This window comes from Paralichthys olivaceus, chromosome 20 (genome assembly GCF_024713975.1).
Source record: "Paralichthys olivaceus isolate ysfri-2021 chromosome 20, ASM2471397v2, whole genome shotgun sequence".
Lineage (NCBI taxonomy): Eukaryota > Metazoa > Chordata > Actinopteri > Pleuronectiformes > Paralichthyidae > Paralichthys > Paralichthys olivaceus.
The window spans coordinates 2,705,389-2,730,878 of NC_091112.1; the positions used below are offsets into that span (position 1 = coordinate 2,705,389).

Genomic DNA, 25,490 nt, shown 5'->3' on the forward strand with positions numbered 1-25,490 from the left:
GTTAGTGGTTTACAGTAAGTTGCCAAAGAGGGAGCTGGTAAGGGAATATTCTTGTGTTAGTTTCAAACTTTGCTGTGGTGGCGTGGAAGAAGCAGGTTTTCTATTTCCAGAGTTCACAAGAACCAACTGGAACTAATGGGGAGGAGGATGCTGCTGAAATGATGAAGCTTGAAATGATAGAAATGTTTAAAAGATGAGGTGTAGGTGGGAGGAACAGTGAAACCACTCATGGTGAGCTGCCTGCAGACACAAGCAAAGATGCATTATTTCATACAACTCATTCAGGTCAGTCATTCACAACCCTCAACAAGAATCACAGGGTCGGAGCAGGAAGAGATAATCACCAGATGTGGAAGTAATGGAAAAAACAGCACAAGATGGCAAAAGCATCAATTGATTAGTTTTCTTTTTATTTCAATTGTAATTTCTTCATATAATTCAAGATATTAACTCACACTCATTAAAGAAAAGTAACTTGAGGCCCCGGTGAATGTTGGTGCTTCAATAAAAAGGGCCGGTTGTAGTTAAGTGATTGAGATTAAAGACCTGGCAGGCCGCAGAGCACCGTCATGGGGTGGAAGGTGGTGGAATGGATGGGTCTGTGGTAAAACAGAAGCTCCAGGTTTAAAACTCACTGCACCTGAGTCAGACTATAGCAGTGAAGCTGCTCTCAAGACTAGATTCAACCACTTGATATAATAGGAAATAGCACAGGTGGGGCTGAAGAAGCTAGCACGGTTAATGGGCTCACAGCTTGCTGTTAACTCACTAATCCGACTCAAATCTTATTTTTTTGTTCTCTTCCTCATGTCACAGCCTGACGCAGCAATGCAAGAGGGAAAGGTGAGGAAGTGGTAGCAAGGGAGGCGGTGACAGCTGAAGAAAAGAGGTTACGATCAAGTGGAATTAAGTAAAATTGGAGAATGACTAAAGTTAAGATGGAAGCGACAGACAGAGGTTGTTTAAATTAAACCAAAGGGAATGTATTGAGTGTGAATCAGTGTTTTTCCCTCCAAAAGGCTAAGACCCGAAAGTGCAAGCACTTGGTTACGCTGGTATCTAATCCTAATCAGTGTTTGAAAAATTTGTTTCCAGTATGATTGTTGTTGGATTGGACTGCACGACAAGTTCGTAGTTCGTTTAGCGCTGTGGATCAAATCATTATCATTATATGTGCATATGTGTGTGTGTGTGGAAGGGGTGGGTGCTCATGGCTGTTTCCTGTGGGAGAATGGCAGATCAGGGGTGAGCGGTGAGTGTCTCAGGGGTCACAGTGGGGGTGAGGTGAGGTCAGATTCGGGGCAAATGCTTCTCGATAAATTCCTTTACAGCCGCCATCTCCTGCAAGAAAGAAAAACAATAGGTGTTGGTTCAGTGAAGAAATTAAAATGTGCCCGACCGAGGCCAATACTGATGTATGAAAAACAACTGGCAATGGTTACTGAGATGTCATTATGACAAAGAAATGAGATTGAGCCTTGATATTCTACAGTTTAACTATAAACAAATTTCCGCAGAATCAAAGGCATTTCTGATAATGGTATTGGAAAACTCTAAAGAAAACAAAACTCCTAACAAACTGATTTATCCTCTCACAAACAGAATAAAGCCACACACACACACATGCAGAACAAGTGTTGGTAAAGTACCTGAGGACAGGAGCAGTGAGCGAGCCCTGGGTAGGTTTTAAAGGTGATCATCTGAGGGTTAACTATGGATTGGAGTTTATCTGCCGTCATGTTACCAAACTGCTTAGGGATCATGACGTCCGCCTCCCCGTGGCACTGCAGGATCGGGAGGTTCTTTTTGCTGCTTGACTCCTGCGGGACAGAAACAACACAGATGAATCATGACCACGCAAAAAAAGCATGTTTAGCTTATTATTTTAGTGTTTGGTCGACACATTATGGAAAACCTCTGGAGGTATCTGCAGTGTGTGGATATGTTTATTCAGAGAATATAGGCAGCAAATTAATTATTAAGTTTAAACTAAGGAGGAAGAAGAACCATTAAGTGTATCTGTGATAAAACTGTGACTGTACCGATGGGAAACTGCTGTGAAGTGGAAGCCAGCAACTGAGGGCTACAACACCAGCCAGCTGATGCTGGCAGGTCAAGGCAGTATACAAGGACAGGGCGCCACCCTGAGGAGGAATGGAGGAAGAACACAGAAAATGATAAACCAGCATTTCAAAACATCATGTCTGTGAATGTGAGTCTTACCGGATATAAAACAAGGCTAAGAGGTGAAACCCTACCTGAGAGAAGCCGCCGAGCATTATACGGTTTGGGGGGATCCCATTTTTGGCCTCATGATCGATTATGGCCTTGACTGGAGGAAAACAAGAAAGATTGTGTGTTTAATAAATGGAGAGAAAAGACAATTTACAGGTGTCAAAGGGAAAGTAGAGAACGGGCACATTTCTGATAGACTACATTAAGTAAGAACATCAAACATTAAACTGTTAAATCTTCTCTGCACCAATCTCCATGTCACATCAAGCCAATTTTACTCACTGACCCCTAGATGGAGCCTCAGGTCTTGTTACTGTTATTCATTGATAAATGGCACCAAACAAATAAAACAGGAACCAAGGCATGGAAACAAACTACTCCACCGTGCCACCACAGCTCAGAGACTCCTCAGGGAAAACATCTAAATATGAGTACAAGGAAACATTTTTGCACACGGACCAATCTCTGCATGAAGTGAATATCGGTTTTAGCATGTTACGAATATTCCTGACATCTTACAGTGTTTGGGGAGGAGATTTTAAAGTTTGTCCAACAGTGGCTTCATACGGATCTCATATGAATGTCACTTCTGTGATATTTAGAAACATTTAACTCACTGTTTTCTGCTGCCTTCTTGATTCCAGATTCGTCCTCCGGGGAGTCGGGGCTGAGACCCATGAGGTCAAACCTGCACGCACACACACACACACACACACAGAGGCGAACCATTTAGGGAAATCAATAGATACAATCCCAGTATTGTCGATGGCAATACGGGAGCCTATTGTGGTTTCCAGGGAAACAATGGCTTCTAGTGTTGAGCTAAAAAGTAGCTTCTTTCATCACGCCAACTCACCATGCGGGCATCGTCATTTTCATGTTGAGAGTGACTGGGATTTTGGGCCTGTAGGGGGAAATGAAGGGAAATGATTAGTGCCAGAGCTCATGAGCCATGTGAAGCTTGATATATTTACCTGAGCAAACAGAACAGAAGATGAACTATTTGTTTAAAGGTGCTTTTCCATTCTGAAAGTCACCTTGGGTTTAAAAACAATCTATGAACTATATTTTTGTTTCCAGGTTGCTGTTGTTATTCACACACAGAAAAAGATGTCAGTTTCCCTCCCTCCGCTGACAAGTGACAGCATAAAGGCATGAAACAGAACAGAGGCCCCGAATAAAGACTCACGCGTTTGGGCAGATAAACTTGACGTGAGGCAGCCGGATCCCCGTCAAACTGTCAGCCCACCCATGCCTGACAGAAAACAAAGACAGCACAGCATTGTTACTAATCCAGTTTCAGCAAACTCACAGAGCATCTAATCCACAAAAACAGAGGATAATACACTGTGTGGTTCAATATGTTGCTTGTAAATAAAAAAAGTTAGGTACAATGATTTACTCACATGTACAATATCTTAAAATAATGACAATTAATTGATGTAGAAAATCGATAAAGAAAACAGAAAAAGAGGATTACATTTATACAATCAACATTAATCAAGAACAAATTAAGAACAGCATATGATGACTCACCCTGTGTCTCCCAGCCCATGAAGGAAGATCACCTGTAATAGAGTTGAACATGGTTGAATTTAAATAATAATTTATATTATTTCTTAACAGATTCAGATGAAAAAAACAGATGATATTTGCATTTGGGTCGGATGAGTTCATATAGAAAAAAGTAATTTAGATTTCTCTGTTAGGGATCGATCACGCTGGAAACCATTTCAAACTATAAACCTGTGATTTCCCCCAAGAGCTGTACAGTATGTTAAATCCCATTTCACACAACAAAAACAGTTTAAACCGATTCATCACACTGCCTCGTCTTTTGTCTGCACAATGTGCTACTGGTGACTGTGCCTGCTTGTTCCAAAACAGAGGGAAAACAGGAGCCAATCTCCCATTTCTGCCAAGATAAACTCCCACTGCCTCTTTCACCACAAACACACTACTCCCCAAAGAGACAATGAAAGGGAACAACAACAATTTTGAAAGCCGGCATTTCATCGCTTGTTGGCTGAAAATGGGAGATTCAGTCGTCTCTGCTGCAGAGATCAAAGCACGCGTCTGTCATGTTGGGTTTGAGATGAGCTTACAGAGCGACAGTCGGCTCTGATGCTGGAGAACGCATCCACACACTGTACCTGAACACAGCACGATAAAAGACGTGTCTAGATTTTACACTGGCATCCGGCTGAGCTTCTGCACGATTGATTGTTCAGCACTTGTTACACCCACTGCTACAGGTGAGGCTTCTCGTAGTGACAGACATTTATTTTGGTTCATGATCACAGTCATCTTCTGTATTAACTAAAACTGAATATCACCCAAATTCACATTCAAACAATGGAGGTGCTGGTGAATGCTCATTTGATTATTTTGAAACGTGAGCTAACACAATAAATTCTTTAAATGTCTCACTTTAATGGATGTTTTTGTTTTAACAAAATATGTTCTCAGATGTTCAATATTCACCTAAAATAAAATAAACTGAAGCTGGAAACATTTATATTTGAAGAGATTTGTAAATAAACTACAGTTTGAGGATTTAAGAAAGTAAAGATCTACCTGAAATAAAATATCCCATCATGCTTTGAAATTCTCTTTTAGGACTATTTGTAGTCAAAATAAATGAGATTGCTTAAATTGTTTTCACTGAATATATCACAGTAATTGTCTGATCTAGGAGAGAAAGTCAAACTCGACAAACCAGGCAATTTGAAAAATCATGTTCGATTGTCATAACCCTGTGTTTAATGGCTGATAGCACGTGTCATTGAAAATGTCCCCCGTGCTACGACTGCAACACTCTTACCCACCTGTCCTCAGCTGCTTTGTGACCATTAGATGCTCTGGAGATGAGCATCAACAACATTAAAGATTAACACGGGAGGTTTTGAGGCTTCACTTACCGCCGCGGTCTCCTTCTCCATTCCGGACACTGTCACGGCCTCGGTGAGCAGCGGAAAAGACATGTTGTTGCCACACATACACTGGAAGAGATGCTGGAGTCGGAGGAGAGGATAGAAAAACACAGAAATCAGGGCTTCAAATTTTATACATTTTTAAAGACATTTTATAGCATTTGACAAACACAGATTTTCAGGCAGGTACAAAAAATATCAGAACAGTGTATTATTTATGAGATCGGTGGAGACCTTCGTGTTCTGGAGCATTTTGTTGATGATAAATACATGAAACACATCAGTTTACACACGTAATCAGCATAATTTGGTCCTAAAGAATCAGCCCGGAGCTCTGGAATCATTAGATTACATCATATTAAATTAGACTTGTTTTCTCTGGCCTTTCGCTCCACAGTTAAAGTGAACTGTGTTGGCTCAATAAAGCAGAAGAGGCCATAATTTCCACCGGGGATGGTGCGGGAACATGTCACTTTCATCTTCTTTTTAACATCATATCAGTTTTCAGTTTGACACTCTCGCAAAGATTTCTGTTAACAGCTTCATCTGCTTATCCAGCTCCAGATGAGAGGAGGAGAATTAAAAGAAATGTTTACAGTGATCAATGTTCAATATCGTCATCTGAGCCGAGGTTAATTATCTCTCAGAGCCATGAGCTTTATGAGCTGCAGTAAATGCTTACAGGGATTTTCATTTCCTGGGTTTTGCCTCAAATTTACAATCAGCTCGACCTAATTATTAGGGATGTTTTAAAAAGTACTTCACACAAAGCCGGCGCCATGAGCTGCATGTTTGTGTGTTGGGCAGGTTTCTGTAAGTCAGCAAGTGACGGCACCCATTAACTAAATAAAAAACACGCCCGCCCTCTCTCTACTGTACACTGTAGATCAGCTTTAGACGTTCCACCCTGCTGTTCAGTGAGTCAGACATCGATAACAAGCATGACATCAGTTTCTTTACAGTAAAGTCGACCAGTAAAAGCCTCCACTCATTAAAGGCCTTTAACTCTGTGATGATGTGGGACAGGATGAGACAAGACAGGATGGGCGCGTCATAAAGCGAGCTGCTGCCTAATCGGTAAATGTGGTCGATGAGGAAATGGGGGAAATGTCTGAAACACGGAGGTTAATGTGTAAACCCTGAGCAGGATTATTAAACTCCACTGGCTTAAAATTCCACCACTGCCACTGTTGTTGCTTTTTGGCACATGACAAATTCCCACCTTGAGGTCACATTCACTCCCACAGCACATGGAAGCGGAATAAACGTGTGATTTAAGAGTCCAAAGGGTGGACAAAAGAGGGAGTTTGTTCCCTGCATCCCGAGGCTCCATGAATGAGTAATAGCTGACATGTAACATGGCAGAGTCGAGTGCTGGGAAACAGTCCCGACAGTTTTGAAATGTTTTGGAATCAATCTTTAGACACAGGAAGTTTGTAATGTTTTGAACTGGACGTATTTATCAGAATGAAACTTCCTTGTGTGTTAAGTCTTCTCACTAACAGACTCAGCTACTGTTGTAACTACACTTCCTGTTTGTTTTTTTATTTTATTTTTAACTCCATTTCCCATCAAGGAGACATTTTGCTCTTTTTACTTTTTATTAAGATTAAATTAATCAGATTAAGATTTTACACTGATAAACTATAAACCTGTCAAACACTATGCTTTGTCACTCATTGAACCAGTCAGCCTCACACAAAGAAACAAATCAGGTTTCTATCCGATCCTCTTATCATGTTTCAGATGTAAATGAGCTGTAATCAGTTCCACCAAAGAGAAATTTCCCTTTTAAAAATCATTTAAATAACAGGAGCAAATACCTTCTAGATCAACTGATTAACAGAAAAATAACTGGCAACTAAATTGTTAACAATTGATGTTTGTTTGAAGTAAAAACATTCTTTAGATTCAGGCTCTGTGAACTGAATATAATGTTGTTGACTTTGAACAAACTAGATTAATCAAAATCAAAAAAGAACTGGAAGGTTAGTTGATAATCAAAATTAAGCTGAATTGTAAGTTATTTCACAGAAAAAGCAAAAATTTTATTAAGATATTGTGGAATTTATCTTAATTGGAGTAGAGTGCGTGAACACTTCTTCTCCCACTGAACGTTTTCTCCCTCATATTTTCTGAGTAATGCCTCAGTACAAATGCGTTATGCAATTTAAGGAGCAGAATGTGATCTGATTAACATGTGCATCACAAGACGTACGCCTGTGTCCCTGAATTTTAAGTGCATGTAATTTAGCTGCTGAACTCTGGCATCTTGACGGGAACAGAGCCGAACAGATGCTGTGACTGAAAGCAGACAGCATGAGAGAAGAAGTGAATCACAGAAATAGATAACCAGAGAAGATAAAGTGCAGCAACAGTGAACAATCTGTTCCAACAAGTAGGACAAGCTCTGAAATGTATCACTGTTATGCCGTGTTCTTTTCTCCACCTGTTACCGTGCAGCAGATTCACAAAAGACCCGAGACTCCGAATAACAGCATGAAAAGCAGTGCCGGTTTTTAGTGCACACAAGAAACAATTACTCACTCTCTACCCTTCTGAAGGCCGGCGGTTAAAAATAGTGCGAGGCTGCGAACAAGTATCGAGTCCAATTCAGATTGGGAATAAAAAAAAACGAGGGCCTGTTCCAAAATTCCTACTGAATTTGATTTATTACTTGAAGCACATTTCCTTTGGGTGTTAATGGCTTTTTCAGTTAAGATGAACCGTAGATGCAAAAATACATCGACTACACGTTTACTAAAAATCTTATGTGGCAGCTTAGTTTAATATTGATCCTGTGACATGACGCTGGATTTATAGTTTCAGATTTTAACCTTCTTTTGATAATTTTCCCTAGTGATGACTTTAAATCTCTATTAAAAACATACAACTTTGCTTTGAACAACCTTTCTCCAGCCCTGTGCCTCAACTCTTTTGTTAAATGTGGGTCATCTTTACAAAACCAATCCTCCTCTCTGTATTGTCCAAATCATTCTTTTGGTTTGAAAAGGGATAACAGTGAAAAATCAAATCCTCCCCTTCATTAAAATAGACCTAGAAAAACAAATTACATTCTGAGAGCAACGAGCGATTAACAAATGAATGGAAAGACGCTTTCTGAACACTAAATACATTTTATGAGCGTTGCTTTGTTGACCTATGGTTTAAATCTCTAGAAAATGAACCACATTGTCGCTGGTTTGAGTCCCACTAGGGAGCTTTGTTACGCACAAGCCCCCCGTGTCGCTGCCCCGCCATTTAAATTGAATCTCTCTTCTCGCCTACAGAGTACACAGTTTTTATATTTCTGAAGAAGTATCTATTAAATCTGGTTTAGATGAGGTGAATTGTTTTCTTGTCATATCTGACAGCAAACTCAAAACCTTTAGGTTTGGGATTAAGACCGAACAATTTCAATAAGTCACCTTGAGGTGTGGGAAGCTACATCTGACATTTTTAGCTCTTGTGTGACATTTAATAGGTCAACGACTGGATCAATCGATATTAGCTGCAGCTGCAAATGATGCTGCCATTCAATCGAGGGTATCTTCTTGCATCTGGGGAACAGAATCATTTAGAGAGACTCTTTTTGCTGATGTGACACCAACTCCCAGCACGATCAGATTATGGAGTTGGAAGTGAGAAGAAATTGCTGTGTGTTGCTTTGATTCAGGTGAAGGATGAAAGGGGGGAATGATGCCTGTGTTGCAGATCAACTTAAAGCACATCACGAGTCCTGCATGACTCCAATTACATTTTAGACCAAACCAGAGGCGTGCTGCTGCAGATACACACACACACACACACACACACACACACACACACACACACACACACTTTGCTCGATGGCTGGCAAACAACAGGATAATATGCGGCAGTGAGTGACAGGCATCCCCCGCCCCCACCACCCTGCTCTGCGCCTGCTGATGCTCGGCTCCTCTCGGAATCGAACCGCGGTCAAACCCGGACGCTACGACCGTGTACAGCCGGGCTGGTATCTGCGGGGAGCGAGTGTCGAGGAGGAGGGAAGATGATGAATGGTTAGCTCTGTATGCAGCGAGCCATCTTCCTCCTCCTCCTCCTCCTCCTCCTCGGTAGTGATGGTAGCACTCATCGGCGCAAAGTCTCTGCTGCCCCCGGATAACACCCGCTGGTTCACTCCCAACATCCGCAGTCCGGCTTAATCCCGGTTTAGCCGCGCACACGCACCCACACACGCATAAAACACACGCGCACACAGCTGCACGATAACCCGGGCTAGTGGCTGTGCCGGACGAGCCGCTAGCTAACCTGGCTAACACACTAATCGTATTGTCTGCCGGTGTCTCCCGTCGCTCGCCCAAAGCTGCCGCTGCGGCTCAAACCCCAACCCCGAACACAGCAGGCGTTTCAGGCGACACCTTACGCGACGAGCAGCCCCGCCGCGGTTCAGGTGGAGCCGCGGCGAAGTGTTTAAAAACGAGCCGCAGGGCCGCGCTCGCAGGACGGATTCAGACACTCACCGCTCCGCTGTCCCGGTTCAACTCGCACCGGAAGTTCCGCTGCTGGCCGCGCACCAGCAGGGGGCGGGGACACAGCGTGAGGACGTCAACGCGTAGGCAAAGCCTGAGAGCCACGCCCACTCAAGAGCAATAAAATAAAATAAGCAATGATAATAATACTAATTATTACAAATCAATAATAACAACAACAATACTAGTTTTAATAATAATAACAATGATAGGAACAACAGTCTTCATGAAAATAATAAAATAAAAATAAGAGATCAAGTAAAAATCAAAAAGAAAACCTTCAATGCAAATCTCAGGCGTTTTCAGGGACTTCCCCAATAAGGACCCTAAAGGTGTCAATATTATTTATTCCGTGCGACACTGTGAAACAGACATCAGTGATTCTGCATGTTAATGAAACATTTTGTAGTTAATATGAGATGTACATTTGAATTTAGGACCATAACCTAATAAAATAGTTGCTGCCTTTTTAATTTTTGATCAGCAGGACCAACTAGAACAATTCTCTTGAGAAGATGAAACAGAGAAAGAAGATCAGAGCATTTTTTAAGGTAAGTGGAGTGTGTAGAATTTACAGAAGTCAAATAATGTAGTTATTATATTAATTATTTATTAATTTTTAGGCATTTAAAAAGATGTACTTGTATCCAGAGTGGTTGCTGACCATGTGTCTTTTAAATGTTAAAATTACTTGATGCTCATCATGGATCCAAAGTGTAAACATAATAAGATTAAAGAAAATCAAGTTTCATTTGAGAGTAGCTGTAAGTTTATTGAAGCTGTGAATATGTTGACAAATCAAAAGTTTACAGGTTAAACTGATGACAACAGACTTTATCTCAGTGTCAAATATTTCATGCATTTATAATTGTTATTTTTTTGCTCACATTAAGCCTTAAATCTTTATTGCCATAGAATACAGAGCGACAACTTGGCACTTCCACACGTCTGAAGCCTTCTTGTCTCCAGATTTTGAGAGCTCAGTCTCCGGTCAAGCTCGACCAACCTGCCAGGCCGCAGCGTTGAACACATCTTTGACCATTTTGACTCGTGTCAATGGCGGTCAGCAGACACCACTGAAACTTCTCCTCATCCTCCTCCTCACGATCTCCAGAGCTTTCAGGAAATGAAGTTGGTTTGCGGGATGATGCTCTCCACTTTGTGATCTGCAGGGTTTGCCGCCGCCTCGTAGTTACAGATCGTCACTTCATGCCTGTGAGCCTTGAAAGTGCACACAGATGGACAGACTGACTTCAAGCAATGACAAGCATTCACAGATATAATGTCTCTTGTTAAAGCATATTAAATACACATGATTATATCTAGAGACACACTGATACTTTGCTATGGCTGATATTATTGTCTGGATATTGTCAGAGATCACTGACAAGTTTATTTTTCATCTAAAAAATGTCCTGTTCAACTTAAACTGTGCCTTCATCAAATTTCTTTTAGGGCTGCATCTAAAAGTTAAATTAATTATCAATGAATCAGTTATTGTCTTTAAAACACTGAAAAATCTCCCAGAGCCTAAGGTTTATGTTGTTTTACTTGTCAGACCAACAGTCAAAACCTAAAAATTAGGTTTACTTTCATATTAGACAAAGAAAAGCAGCAAATCGTGTTTTGATAAAGCTACAGTTAACAACACAAGTGTCATTGAGGAGCTAACAGAGCTGCATGCCACTACAGCAGAATAGAAACTGAGCAATGCCACAGTGGCACCAAAATATTTTGGGAAAGAATTTGCGGCATGTGTGATTAAATGATGAGGAATAATTACACAATATCTTCTTTCAACATGGTCATGATCTAAAGCACGCAGCCAAAACACCCATGACTCCAAAAAAAGAATGTTTATCAAAATCAGTTCCTGGAAACTCATGTGAGGTACTCGTCACTAAATACTTTCATGTGGGAAGATGAAGAACGTTAATGAAATAAATGGCACTCAGTATAGTCCATATCCACCAAGGCTAGTCAAGCTACTACAAACTCCACACGCTCTCAATACATTCAGTTCTCTAGATATTCCTGATTTTTTCATAAAGATCCATTAATTATTCTCTCAGAAATCCACAAAAATGTTGCAAAACATTCTTACACTCCAGTAATTTTCATGTATTCTTGCTTACAAACAAACAACCAGAGTCCTATTCATGGTCTATATTTGCCACAGGGACCTTCAGGAGGTTAAACCATTCACCAGGCGGAGGTTCAGACTGACCTCCGAGTATTCGCCTCTCAGTCCGATGTAGTAGATCCTGGTGCTCTCTGCTCCAAAGTTCTTGGAGATGTGGACTGAGAGGTGATGAACGTTGGAAAAGCGAGCGATCCTGGAAATAAGAAAACAAAAGGAGACACTTGAGTTTGAAGCCAGACAGGAAGATCTCACGATGAGACGTGGTAAAAGTGAGAGTGTATAAACAAACAGGATGGATGATGTGTTCCGACCAAAAGAAAGAAAAAGAGGGCGGATTGGCTTCACTTGTCTTTTCACAGCTTCATGTCACAGAGCGTCCAAAGTAAAATGATCGCGATGATATTTTTCATTTTCAGCTCTACATCTCTTTTGTTGACAAATCTAAAAGCCTCAACGTACGACTCTGAAGGATTCCAGTTCAGTAAGAATTAATATATTGGAACAGAAACATCTCTTACATGAAGGAATTAAAATGAATGACTAAGTGAGACAGCAACCTAAACATGATTAGCAGAGCTAGTTGCAGTTTTCAGCCATAACAGCAGCTTTAAAACAGCCTGGAGAGACTTAATCCCAAAGTCAAAATGTACAAATGTCCATGGTCTCACTTTGTTGGGTACTCCAGCTGAGCAGTGGGGTCTCTGTTGAGTCTGAAGGCTTGTTCAGGTTCTCTGCCGGTGGCGTCGAAGGACATCTGAGGAATGTTTTTATACCTAGAATTGAAACAAAATGTTTTGATCTGTACTAAAATGTACATCGTTGAATGAATAAATCAAGATGGGTTGTCCTGTGTCTCATCATTTTGTCCTGTGTGACCTCAGGGACCCCTGATCGGAGACGCAGAAACACACTCACAGTCGTATCTCTGCAGGATGAGACTCGTCGTCTTCTCCAGAGATGATGATGCCCTTCAGCTTCACGCTGCCTGTAAAACTGAAAGAGACGCCACACACTGTAGCTGTCATGACAGATGGATATGGAAATGTGAAATCACTCACTTTGGTGTCAGAGGAGAAAACACAGGGCCTCAGCTGTTTATTATTGGAGCAGAGCTTTATTCCAATATTTTATAATAATAGAATACTGGTGCTGCAAATGTAGTGTGTTCCTCTTTACAATGTACAACAGGTACCAAAGAATAAAATAATCTGTGCTCATGCAGGAGAAAAGGTTAAAATTCAACAACGATGATGATGATGACATAATTTCACGACTTACGGGATGTTGAAGAGCAACTCTTCATCTGTATCACTTTCTACGAACTGAGAAAAGAAACAAAGACGCTTTTAATAATTATAGTGACCCAGCAATGAAAACCAATACTTAAGTGCACAGTCATACTGACAAAAATGAGATACTGGGTTGACCTTTCATACAGTCATATAGGAATTTAAATGTTTTTTTTTTCATTTACAGCAAGTACAGTTTGGAAACCACAGGCTGCCGAATGAACTATTATCAGCTCCTGTTTACATTGGAGCCATTGATGTACAGACAATTATCACTGTCTCATTTAAATACTTAAGAAAACGGAAAAAGGCGAGGATTCTCAACCAGGTTCTGCAGCTGTAAGGAACGTGTTTTTCTACGATTTCTGAGCGGAGTTACAGAAGCGTAGACATGCGATAATTGTTCTCTTGTGAAGTGTCAGTGACGCTGAATGTAAAAATGTGTGACTCTTGTCTTTGTGTTCACATCTGACTGAGTTATTACTCAGATTATTGACTCGAACTGCGCCAGTTATTTAGCTTCATGAACTCCCTATCGTTTACAAGTCAATTTAACCTTCCTGGCCGGTGAAAGTGGACCAGGCTGACGAGTTTATACATTTAATCTGACTCACAGCTCGGCTTCTTGTGATTTCTCTGAATCGTCTTCGTTAATTAAGTATTCTGTGTTTAATAAACCGCGTAGATCCGCAGAGAAGCGTCAGGCGGCTCCTCGCAGACACATGTCCCAAAGTCCTGCACCCTCTGCGGGCACAGATCACAGCAGGAGCCGCAGCAGCCCTTGCGGCCTCAGGGGACCCATGCGGGGCACCTGCGCGGGGGAAGAGGCTCTGAACCGCGGTTACCTTGTCCCGGTCTTTCCGCTGGTCCCACGGTTTGAACACCAGCTTCCCGTCCCCCTCCCGGCTCTCGTTCAGACACTGGAGCTTCTCCACGTCGATGCGCTGGAACAGTCCGTACTCCAGGCCCCTCTCCGCGGGCTCGTGTTCTCCCTCACACCCGCAGCCGTCACCGTGGCCGTGGCCGTGACCGTGTCCGGACATCGTGGAGCTGAAAACGCCGCTCTCCGTCACTCGGGCCCGGGATGAGGAGGAGGAAGGAGCCGCTGCTGCTCCGGATGTTTTTAAAAAGTGAAACCACGAGATCAGAGTTTAAGAGAGTCAAGAGGACTGACGTCACTCAGGGGGGCGGAAGTTACACTAAGTTTCCGGGTGAGGTTTTCGAAATAAAACAACTCATCTGCTTGAAAAGAAAATACTGAAATAAAATAAATGTACATGTTTTGAATTATAACTTTGAAAAAGCATATTAAAATAATAATTAATAACAATTAGCAATTTGAAAAATGTATTTTGTTAATCTTGACTTTAGTTGCATTTATTAAGGTGATGATTCATTTCATGTTGTTTCATTTATTTATCACAAAATAAAAGTTCCGAAGGGAGAGAGATAATTCAAAACTGTCTCAAGTATTAAATAAAGGCACAACCACAAAACTCTGCCTGAGCTTCTGATTCCTTCCTCTGTGTGTTCAATAGAAGACAACAGGAACAGTTCAAGGGCAAAAAGTCAATTTTAATAAAAATGACCATATAACATTTTTTAAAATCTAATAAAATTACAATTTTTAATCTACTTCCTTTCAGGGCCCGTGTGGTGGGGTGCCGGGCCCCAAGGTTGAAAATAAATACATGTCATCATCATTGCTGTAGACTGAAGCCGCAGACGTCTGACCGGCTTCTTTCCTTATTGTCGTTTTTTTCCTCGTCACCACTTCAGCTCTAACTCAAACCATTTGTCACAGTGAAGCAGATTTAAAGAGGACGCACACATTGGACAGCAGGAAAACATGATCTGAAGCCACAGGAGGGTTAAAACAAGTCGACAATGTGTGTGTGTGTGTGTGTGTATGTGTGTGTTTGTGTGGTTCACTGATATCCTTTTTAGCCCCACAAATTGAAAAATGCATCAGGCAAATCATGTCTTTCACCAGCCAGTTGACATTTCAGGTGCAGCTGATGTGCACAATGCATGCAATTAAAAAGACAAAAGAAATGTTAAAAAGTTTTCCTATCGCAGTGTTTGATTTGGTCGAGGACAAATTAAACAAACGACTCATAATATTAAAAGCACAACTTTTCTGTCCCACCTTTCATTCATTCATTATTTGTACCATTTACCCTTTGAGGGTCATGAGGGGGCTGGAGCCAATCCCAGCTGACACTGGGTGAGAGGCGGGGTTCACCCTAGACAGATCGCCATGGCCGACATGTCAAGACAAAAAAAAAACATTCACACTCACATTCACTCCAACAGGTAATTTAGTCCCCCAATTTAACATCTATGTCTTTGGACTGTGGGAGGAAGTCTGAGAAAACCCACACAGACACGAGGAGAACATGCAAACTCCACACAGAAAGAGCCCGGCTGTCAGGTTTGAACCTTCCGAACCCGATAAAAGTTTGACATGTGCTTCATTCACCTTCTTGTGGAGAGTTAGACGAGAAGTTTGATGCCTCTCATGTTCGTTCAGCAGCCGTTTAGCTTAGCATAAATGCTGGAAATGAGGAGAAAATATTTTTATCATCACTTCTGACGCTCACTGATTAACACAATATATCTTGTTTGTTAATTATGTAGAAAATCGTGTGTGTGAATAAACTATTATGTGGCAGTTGTGGCGGAGGGGTAATGTGCTAACACCATATTCTGTGACCATAGTAAAGTGTGACTGTAGAGGGCGCTGTCGACTGGCTGTTGCTTCATGTAAGTGGTTGTTGCTGCGGGTGCTAAGGTTATGTTTTCACTTTTGTTTGTTTGTCAGCACTATTTTGCAAAAGAGCAGATTGGATTATGGGGGATGATCCAGGGTTTTGTTTTGTTTTAACTTTACCATGACGAGATATGGAGACATGACGTCGGCTCCGAGAGGAAAAAACCTGGTAACATTTAAATGCTGCATAGTTTTGTTTAGTTTCCACAGTTTCTGGTGACTTGTACCCAGAAAGTTGAAAGAAATATAAATACAACTGCTTAAATAAATCTTTTAAGAACTGAACTGAACACCAAAAAAATCTACCAGGGTTCAACAGAAGTGCAGAAGAAAGAAAATGATAATTTGTGACACAGGTTTTCAAGAACTGTGACTCTGCTTTGATCGTTAATTTAACTGAAGTATGAAGCAGTTAAATATTGTCGAGACTGAATTACTTTTATATGAGCAACAACTTAATGTTTAACCTGATAAAACATTAATTGTTGAGCTTTGGGTGGTGTAGTCAGATCATTTTCAGTCTTTATGCTGAGCTAACTGGCTGTTGCTTCATATTCATTTTACAAACAGGAGACTGACATCAATCTATATCGTCTGAATCCCAGCAAGAAAGTGAATAAGCGTATTTCCCAAAATGTCAAACTGTTCCTTTAAAAAAATAAGAAAAAGTAACAGACTTTGTGTTGGTGTCCTTTTGCATCCTGTAAAAACTTGGCTACATGATTTTCTGGATTTCCTTAATTTCCTCAACACACCGTTCAAATACTTGTTTAAAAAAAAAACCCAAACAGACGCCACTGCTTGGATTAAATAATAATCACTTTTTCACCAATACTGTAAAGTTCATATATGTTGTGTTTGGTGGGAAAAGGTGACGGTGTGTGTGTGTGTGTGTAGTGATGAAGGGGTCGCCAGTAAAAATCTTCTAAACTTAAATTAAAAACAGAGATGGAATTCATAAAATACATTCACAGTCTCTTTCACTCTATCGGCGGGAGAATCTGTTCTTGAACGCTTTGATAGTTTTGGCCATCATGGGGGCGATTTCTGAGAGAGAGGAAACAACAATAGACGATTTATTAGAATTAAAAAGGAGCTGATATTCCAGAAATCTTTTTTTTTTTATCTTGAATAGAACCGTTAACACAAACTTACTTTTGACCTGTGGCTTGTCCCGAGCAACATGTCCTGCTCCTCCTCCCCCGCCACCACCTCCTCCTCCACTTGATGCGGAGGAGCGGGACGAGCTGGGCGGAGGATTGTCTTGGGATGAAGACGAGCGACTGGATTCACCAGAGTAGTCTATGGTAGCTGGCCTTATCCTGAGACACGGGAAGAGGAGAAGATCTGTGAGTGTGGTGAATTTAAAACAAATCAAAATGCAACAAAGTCCTGCAGCAGATCAAGAGTTACAGAAAATTACTGACAGACTTCATTTTAAATTTCAATTAACTGATTCAAACAGAATCAGGAGCAAATCCATACATTTGAGAAGCTGTAACTGGTGACACATGATGAATCAGTTATTTATTACTGTAACTTATTATTGTTTTCATGAATATAAAGATCATTTCTTTAATTCTGTGATTTATCACTGAGTCCAGTGAGACATAGTGTTATTATACCTCTGGTTTTATTTGAAGGAAAGTCCAGATTCCAAAAAATACTAATTGATAAATCTTTGCAAAGCCAATTCAAGCAGTTGTCAACTAATTTTCTGTCTAAATATCAATTAATATTTAGCAAATCATCATGATGATGTAATGTTTATAATACTGACTTAATGGGAGCTGAAGCTGCGGTGGAGGCAGCTGACGAACCGCTGGTCGTGCCGAACCTCTCCTGTCGGCGGCGAACATCACGAGGTGGCTTGGCGACAGAATTTACAAACGCCATCTTTACCTGCCGTCCTGCCAGAAAAAAACACGACACACACAATAAGAACATACAAAAGATTTAATCTTTTAAAATATGCCTCATGTTTGTGCCTCTGTTAGTCTGTTACACTATCTCCCAAATTCATGACTGTGCATAAAAAGGGTGAAGGACAATAATCTTTTTATTTTTTTAATATTATGTCCACGTTGCCTCTTTCTACTGCTGAGATAATAGTAGTGACTCAACCTGTAACTAACCAAGCATTGATAACGTCTTTAACATTTTGACTTTTCGATGTCACAGCCTGAGTGACTTTGAGTATTCACGTCTTCTACAGTCCACAGTGAAGGGGAACTCTCAATCCAAGCATCAGTTAGAAGCTCTCCAACCTTTGGGCTTGTTGGCGTGTGCAGACGTGATGTTCTGGGTGAGCATCCTCAGTCGCTCCTCGCGCTCGTCGTGCAGCCTCAGATACAATTCCCTCCACGACTCGTACTCCTGTGGAGACGCTCGCTTGAAGTCCCGTTGACAGTGACGCATCCACAACTCATCAGAGTCCTCCGTAAAACACTGGAAGAAGATGAGAGCGGGGACGGTTGTTTTTACAAGTCAGTCGTTTTTACAACACTCGTGATACATTTCCTCATCGAGTGTGTGTGAGTGTTACCTGGTTGCTCTGCTCGATGCGGTACAGCTGCTCTGGCGTACATCGCTCCAGAACCGGTTCCAGGATGTCGAATGGTACTCCTCCCACCTCAGCGATGGCTGAAAGAGACAGAGACACACCAAACATTCCAATCTGCTGCTGCTCTCAATGTAAAAACAGCAAAACGCAGCAGCTCCACTCACAATCGATGTTGTTCTGCAGCACACGGATACACTGCTCGTACAGAGTCATCATCTTGGGCAAGTAAGCCGTCTTGGATCCTGAGTAGACCACCATCTTGGAGTTGAACCGTTTCCCTGTGAAGCCAGCGTCCTCTTCATCGTTGAAGACAGGAACTGAAAGGAAAGAGGGACAAGAGTGAAAGTCTGATAGAAGGAGGAGAAGCTGAAGATGTACTCACACTTTTATCATCAACAACGACCAGTCGGAGCTACTGTGGATTGCAGATTATTAAGTGCGTTGTTTTTCCTCAGGCAGTTAAAAGGGAAACAAACAGGGGAAGTGATGGAAAACCAGGATCACCCTGACATCACTAGACTTGAAGTTCAAAATGAGAAGAGAGAAGAATATTCCACACTTTTCACGCATTCATTTTCATTTGAAGGTGAGGGTGTTACCTTTACGTCTCTGTGGGGACAGCGGCGTGATGTCGATGGAGGGTAGGGGTCTGTAATTGGGTTGAATTGCTGGCAGAGGGATTTCAGGAAGAGTCGGAACGGCTTCGACCACCTGCACGCAACAATACACACACGTCACCAAACAGGAAGTACAACGTCGAAGGCTTTTATAGAAATGAAAAATGGGGAAATGCACAAAAAAGGACAGTCAGGGAACTGAGTGTCTTGAAGACGGATACATGAACAGATACAGAACTTATACCTTCTGTAATTTCTCTCTATTACTGTTACATGACTTGTTGGATTTACAACAACAACAAGCTAACGATGTCCCGGCACCGGGTTTACGGTTAAAGGGACGATAAAGAAAGCAAATATTTTTTGCCAGGACATCAAATCAAAAGAGAGGTTTTGTTTTTACTATAGCTTTGAAATCTACAAGGTCACAGCTGCTCTCCGCACAACCTTGGACGTGGAGTAAGCTGCTGTTGCTAGGAAACTGATTCTACAAAATAAAAGCAGAGTTTTACCCTCTTTCGTTTCTCTGGCGTCGGTGCAGCAGCGGACGAACTGGAGCTTGAATGCGGCCTCTTTTTACTCTGAGCGCCGTTCGCCTTGCTCACTTTGGAGGAGGAGGAGGGGGTCGCAGGCGACGGAGGGGCACGGGTTCGATGGGAAGACGATGTGGAGTACGACGAGTGAGACGGCCGACTGTGTGACGACGATGAAGACGAGGGCTTCTTCTTCTTCTTGACAGGCATTGGGGCATCGTATGTGAGGAAGGACTCGAAGGACATGGTGGGCGTCTCAAACTCCTCTTCCTCCTCCTTGGGTGGAGAGTCCTTCGGTGCTCGTGGTCGCCCTGGGAAAAAAAGTAGCAGATGAAGTGCATTGTGGGAAGTCATGATTATCTCAGAAGTATCACTGTATTAAAAACATCTACATTTACAGTTTCAGGATGTTGTGTGATTAAAATAAGAAACTTGGAGGTTCAGTCGTACAAAAACACTCACCTTCATCTCCGCCTTTCTTCTTCTCTTCCCTCTTGCTCTCGTGCGTGGTGGACTTCCTGTTGTGTTTTGCAGGCTTCTGTACCGGACTCTGTCGCCTCTCTCTGTCTGCGGCACGTTTCTTTCCTTCGTCTGCTCCTCCTCCTCCTCGATTGCTACTTATCTGTGTGTGGCGTTGCTGTCGTTCCTCGTCGCGCTCCCTGCTTCGGTCCCCGTGGTGGTGGTTCTTGCTGGGCTCTTTGTACGGTTTGGCGTGGCGGACTTCTTTGCGAGGAGGACTTGGCTCAGGCTCAGGTTCTGGTTCATGTTCATGTTCAGGTTCGGGGCTCTCATATTCGTCTGATTGGTAGCCTCCTCGCTGTGGGGGGCTGTACTGCTCGTGTTGGGGAGGAGAGGGGGAGTAGTTAGTGTGGTAGCCTCTCTCCTCCTCCTCCTCCTCCTCTTCCATGTAGGAGGGCTCTTCCTCGGGGGAAGGCTCCCGGGTGCGTCTGTGGGCGCCTCCATCATCTGCCTCTGGGCCTCGAGAGTGGGTGTGTGAGCGAGAGGCTTCTTTGGCGTGACTGTTGGTTCTGAGGGAGAAAGATGAAGAGCGGTTAAAACAATGGTGACTAAATTCACAGGTTCTACCATTGCTGTTTGCTTGCCACCTGAAGGTTTAGACCCAGATATGGATATAACGTCACGCACAGCATCACTCAATAAGTTACATGGAAAATTAAAGTTTCATTTAGGTGCTAAACAAAAACACGTTTCCAGTATTTAAACACTAACAACATTATAACAATACAAATTAACACACGGTTGTTGTGCTCTATGGTTGAAAGTTTTAAAAAAGGTGAACGCTTGATCATTTTATCTGACTGATTTCTGGAAAAATGCGTTTCCCAAAACTCTGACATCTCTAATGTTTTACTCTACTAAACATCTCTGGGACGGCAGCTTCAAAAAGGATGGTCGCCCATCCTGAGTCTGGTTTTCTTGGAGCTATCTTTCTGTTTAGAGGCTGTTTGCAGATCTGCAGTGAGAGTAGAGGCTCCTGCTTCATTCTTCATATGTGAAAGACACTTTTTTTTTGTTGAAAACAGCTCAAATGTTTGAACTTTAATATACGTGGGAACTGTTGGGGATGTTTCAAAGGGCCATAAATCAATCCATCTCCATGATCGCAGCAGGAACAGAATCCTGCACCACACAGACATGTGAGAACACAGACATGGACAGTTTACATGTTGAGGCACAGGAAAACCAGTAGCATCAACAGTACCTGTCTGCAGACTGAGGAACCAGTTTCTTCCATTTGGCTATGAGGCTTTTTGCCACTTCTCCAGCTACGTCATGCTTCCTGAAGGAGTTCACAGTCTTTCCCACTCCAGTTTCCTACAAAAGACCAGAGGAGAATGAGTCCATGGTTTCATATAAAAACTCGACTTTTATCCTAAAACTGCCATTAGAGGTTAACATCACATTTCATTTTACTTTGACAGCCGTTATCATATCTTAGCCAACATGTTCTGGCTCCGCTGAAATCTGCCATAAATCTCACCGAGCGAGAAACAAAAAGCTGAGCGAGCAAAGCATTTTGTTCCGTCTCGCATTGGGAGCTCATGTCTAACATCGCAGTCATGGATTGAATGCATTGCTCAAGAGCAGTTTGAACTATTTCACCACTGCAGCATTAGTTTCCCTTTTTGTGTTTGGAAATCAAAAAGGATGAATCATAAATAAATCAACAGATATTTACCACCAGTATATCCACAGTCATGGGAAGTTCCCCGAGTCGTTTGAGCGTCTTCAGTAGCTGCAAAAGAGAGAAAAACTGGTAATCCTGGTGTGCACAGTTAATTCCACTGCAGATTGCTGCTCTGGTCTGAAAAAAGGAAGTGTTGTTATTTAAATTCAATATTTATCGTAATGTGAAAAAGGTAACGGCAGCTATTTTGTTAGAATCAGAAGGTTTTAAGATAAGAATCCTTGTTATTCTGGTGATTATAATGAGTCGGCATTAGACTGAGAGATTCACACAATTGTCAACAGCATGAGATTTGTCAAAGGAGGTTTGTTTCCATTTGCCTTTGTTTGCCCGTTAGTTAGCAGGGTTACTCAAAAACTACTAGACGTCCTCGATGGCAGGGAAGGTAAGGGCCAACAAAGAACCCATAATCCTTTGAGACAGATTCGATTAAGGGGAAGGATCCGGGAATTATCTTTCACTTTCAGGTGTACTTAAAAGTTCAGTGTGTAAGATTGAGGTGAAAGAACCAGTTGGCAGAAATTGAACATCAAATAATCTTAGTGATGTTTTCACTCGTATGTTTCATGTTTCTTTACCCTAGAATGGGTCCTTCATATTTAAATACTTTATATTTACATCAGGAGCGGGTCCGCTGTACGCAGGCCACCATGTTTTTTAAAGTAGCCCAGACTGGACATCTAAAGCATTTGAGTTTTTATGACAACTGAAGTCTACAACAGGTTCTCTGTCCTTTTTGGAAGGGGAGGGGAGGTGAGGGGTGTTCAGCTGCAACATGCAACTTCACCACTAGATGTCACTAAATTCTACACACTGAACCTTTAAGGCACTGACATGAATCCGTGTGAGCAATTAGGTGCAGCTCGACTGAACGTGAGGAGGCCGCTCTATTCTTAAACTTCCCTCCGGATCAATAAAGTATTTATAAAGCATTTCCACCTTCAGGAATGATGTTATTGTAGAAGTTGCCTGATCCTTTTATTAAACACAGCAGTTTGTATCTGAGCTGTGACTGTAACACTCAGTCCTGCCTCACAGAGACTGAAGGGTGTCGTGGCCTAAAGAGGCAGAGGTGAATTAAAAAACATTTCACAGAGCTGTAACTCAACTATTCTGGTTCACCACTGTAACACCGTTACCTCTGGAAACCGGATTATGGCTCGTGTTGACCTACTTCACTGATCATCGCCGCTTTGTCTGATTTCAGCTCAGAAAGTAAACAAAGGAAACGTCACGCACCGTCCACTGACATCACGATCTGCCTCCACGGAACAAATCACGGGGTTCTAACACCAGACCTGTGAGCGGGGATGAACACGTTGTGCTGCAGCATCATGTCACATCATCAGGGGAACATCGGAGGCCTGGAGTCTCCACTGTAACGCTGCCTAGCTTAATGCTAACAGCCACTGAGGCTACTTCACCATCAGATGAATTAACGCTGAGCCTCGTGTTGTTATTTTCACTTCTGACGCTATGTGCGCGCACGTGCGCTGCAGCTAACAGGTGCTAATGTTTGCTAACAGCTAAACAACAACGTTATTACGAGTTAAAACCCCTTCATTAGCATGACGTCCGCACGACGCCTTCACGGGCTGTGGGACAGGATGGAATCACAACGTGTGACTGTGTGGCGACTAAAATTCAAACTTGATTCAAAGGTTAAATTTATCCCTTTTTCAGCAGAATTTCAAACTTCACCTTCCAAAAACGTCAGATGGCCCAAACAAATATGAGTAGAGAGATATATAATTTATATCAGGAGGAATCTTAAGGGATAAATATCCCTGAGAGTGTCTGACCCATGTTTCTTTGTGGTTATATTCAGTATTTGCAATAATTTAAGGTTTTCATGTTCTCTTAGGCAGAGATTCAGCATCTGGAACAAGTGGCTGATAAATATAATACAAGTAGTTATTGTCCTGATTGCATTCGTATAATGATTACAATTGTGTAAATACGTTTCCATGTTTGCATATAACTTTGGATTCTCTATATTTAAGCTGTACGTATATGTAACCAATGGATATTATTAGTATTCAATATTGAATTTACGTTTGACACGTGTTTACGTGTGACAATAACATGCAATTCAATCTCAAAGTGCTTTTTTATTTGACCTAAAACCAGAGTGAAAACTTTTTGGATAACAAGTCTTTCACAAAACGATTTAACAAGCTCATGACATCGTTGTTTTTTTTCTATAATTTAACAACGTTTTATCAGTATTATTTTTATCCTTCAACTTATTTTTTCATACTTTACTTTACATACTGAAATCTCTTTAACATCTTTTATTTTACTCTTTTAATCTGTTCTTTTTTTGGCCTGAAAAAAATGATTTTAAACTGTGTATGAAATGTGCTTTGTAAATAAAACTTTAAACACATCTATGGGACTACTTTGCTTTGGGACAGACATTTCCTCTCTTTCCTGACATTTAGTAATCGTCTGCAGATCATTGAGATGAAAATCAGGCTGAAAAACCAACAACAACCATTTGTTAAAACTGCTCAGATTGTTTGAGGCTTTCTGTGCTTCAGTATTTATCACTCTACAAAGGGCAGCTCGGCGTCAGAGGCTTTGTGATTTCTGGATTGCAACCGCGGGCCCTGAACGCATCATTTAAAAACCGTCTCGTCCGGCTTCGTTTCTTCCTCCGGAGACGATCCGCCACGTTCGGGGAGACGCTCGGTGCTAAAGCCGGGACCGGCCCGCCTCCCCCGGGTCTGTCGTTACCTTTCTCGGCTCCTGGTTCTCCTGGAGCCGCGACTGAAGTCTGTCCACCGCTTCCAGCAGCTCCTCCGCCATGTTTACTGCTGGTACCGTCTCCCGGAAACTACTTCATCCGGACTGAACACAGGCGAACAAAGAGGAGGTTCCGCCTGATTTAGTGTCCGCCATCGAGGTTTTAAATCAGATCAGAATTAAACACAACGAACCGGCTCCATTATGCGGATCTGACGGTTTCATTTCTAATTGGACAGGAACGAGCTGAAGTTTGTCCATTAAAGTGAAGAAGAGTGAAAGGCGGAAATACGTCACCACGCAGGAACACCTGTTCACGTGACGTCACTGAAAAACGCTAATTTAGCCCCCCCCAGCCCCGCCCCCTACTCAATGTCAGCTGTGGCCCCGAGGCCCCTAGCCCCGCCCCCACGTGCTAAAGTCAACTTTCTTATCTTTTTTTATTGACGTTAGCTCATCTCACATGTATGTTACATATATGTGACATGTACTTCACATGTGACATACGACACACAAACAGCTCATCACTTTTCATGTCGTATCACATAACATGACATTTTGTTATTATTTGTCTAATAATAATCCAATATGATACTACGACTACTAGTACTAGTACTACTACTACTACTAGTACTACTACTACTACTAGTACTAATAATAATAATAAGCTTTATTTATAAGCACTTTTCTCATCAAAGTTACAAATTCCTTCACGAAAGGATAAAACAACAATAAACAATAAATAAAAATGAAAGTGAAAAATAGAATTTAATTAAAGTAAATGAAATACATTAAAAATAAGTGGTGGTGGATCTATGGATGACAGTTTTGGCCAACACATAAACAATATGGCCCTCATGCTGACTTTTAGAGGTTTGAGCCATAACTTTGAAAACCTCATTTTCATTAATCAGTTGACTAAAAGAAAACATC

The 25,490-nt window shown here is 41.8% G+C and overlaps 3 protein-coding genes across 5 annotated transcripts; all 3 read right to left on the reverse strand.

The window, feature by feature from the left end:
- Positions 1-389: 389 nt before the first annotated feature.
- On the reverse strand, positions 390-9,756 carry lypla2 (lysophospholipase 2). 2 transcript variants are annotated; one of them, XM_020104655.2, is made up of 10 exons: positions 9,674-9,756; positions 5,157-5,249; positions 3,772-3,803; positions 3,425-3,490; positions 3,092-3,139; positions 2,853-2,923; positions 2,259-2,332; positions 2,043-2,144; positions 1,650-1,820; positions 390-1,341 (listed from the first exon to the last, which is right to left on the reverse strand). In XM_020104655.2, exons 2-10 carry the CDS (start codon positions 5,232-5,234, stop codon positions 1,291-1,293), a joined length of 693 nt encoding a protein of 230 aa, XP_019960214.1. In that variant the 5' UTR covers positions 5,235-5,249; positions 9,674-9,756; the 3' UTR covers positions 390-1,290. The 2 variants fall into 2 exon arrangements, with proteins under 2 accessions (XP_019960214.1, XP_069372954.1); XM_069516853.1 differs by lacking the exon at positions 9,674-9,756 and adding an exon at positions 9,462-9,568.
- Positions 9,757-10,428: 672 nt separating this feature from the next.
- Positions 10,429-14,316, reverse strand: pithd1 (PITH (C-terminal proteasome-interacting domain of thioredoxin-like) domain containing 1). The gene is made up of 6 exons (XM_020104630.2): positions 13,960-14,316; positions 13,104-13,147; positions 12,741-12,818; positions 12,494-12,598; positions 11,910-12,018; positions 10,429-10,903 (listed from the first exon to the last, which is right to left on the reverse strand). The coding sequence occupies exons 1-6, from the start codon at positions 14,155-14,157 to the stop codon at positions 10,802-10,804; spliced, it is 636 nt and encodes a 211-aa protein (XP_019960189.1). The 5' UTR covers positions 14,158-14,316; the 3' UTR covers positions 10,429-10,801.
- Positions 14,317-14,668: 352 nt separating this feature from the next.
- On the reverse strand, positions 14,669-24,893 carry eloa (elongin A). 2 transcript variants are annotated; one of them, XM_020104658.2, is made up of 12 exons: positions 24,549-24,893; positions 21,801-21,857; positions 21,324-21,436; positions 20,063-20,628; positions 19,580-19,911; positions 19,050-19,161; positions 18,615-18,767; positions 18,433-18,530; positions 18,155-18,335; positions 17,668-17,797; positions 17,043-17,209; positions 14,669-16,934 (listed from the first exon to the last, which is right to left on the reverse strand). In XM_020104658.2, exons 1-12 carry the CDS (start codon positions 24,618-24,620, stop codon positions 16,873-16,875), a joined length of 2,043 nt encoding a protein of 680 aa, XP_019960217.2. In that variant the 5' UTR covers positions 24,621-24,893; the 3' UTR covers positions 14,669-16,872. The 2 variants fall into 2 exon arrangements, with proteins under 2 accessions (XP_019960217.2, XP_069372107.1); XM_069516006.1 differs by lacking the exon at positions 24,549-24,893 and adding an exon at positions 23,049-23,309.
- Between the last annotated feature and the right edge of the window lie 597 nt (positions 24,894-25,490).

Coding starts and splice junctions, on each gene's coding strand:
- eloa (XM_020104658.2), bottom strand. CDS start 24,620: ATGGCGGAGGAGCTGCTGGAAGCGGTGGACAGACTTCAGTCGCGGCTC. Junction 21,437..21,800: donor TGACTGTGGATATACTGGTG/GTAAATATCTGT, acceptor GGTCTTTTGTAG/GAAACTGGAGTGGGAAAGAC. Junction 18,768..19,049: donor GTCCCCACAGAGACGTAAAG/GTAACACCCTCA, acceptor CTTTCCTTTCAG/TTCCTGTCTTCAACGATGAA.
- lypla2 (XM_020104655.2), bottom strand. CDS start 5,234: ATGTGTGGCAACAACATGTCTTTTCCGCTGCTCACCGAGGCCGTGACA. Junction 2,333..2,852: donor CAAGAAGGCAGCAGAAAACA/GTGAGTTAAATG, acceptor GTTTTCCTCCAG/TCAAGGCCATAATCGATCAT. Junction 1,821..2,042: donor TTCACAGCAGTTTCCCATCG/GTACAGTCACAG, acceptor TCTGTCCCGCAG/GAGTCAAGCAGCAAAAAGAA.
- pithd1 (XM_020104630.2), bottom strand. CDS start 14,157: ATGTCCGGACACGGTCACGGCCACGGCCACGGTGACGGCTGCGGGTGT. Junction 13,148..13,959: donor AGCGGAAAGACCGGGACAAG/GTAACCGCGGTT, acceptor TTCTTTTCTCAG/TTCGTAGAAAGTGATACAGA. Junction 12,019..12,493: donor CAGCTGGAGTACCCAACAAA/GTGAGACCATGG, acceptor TCTTATTTCCAG/GATCGCTCGCTTTTCCAACG.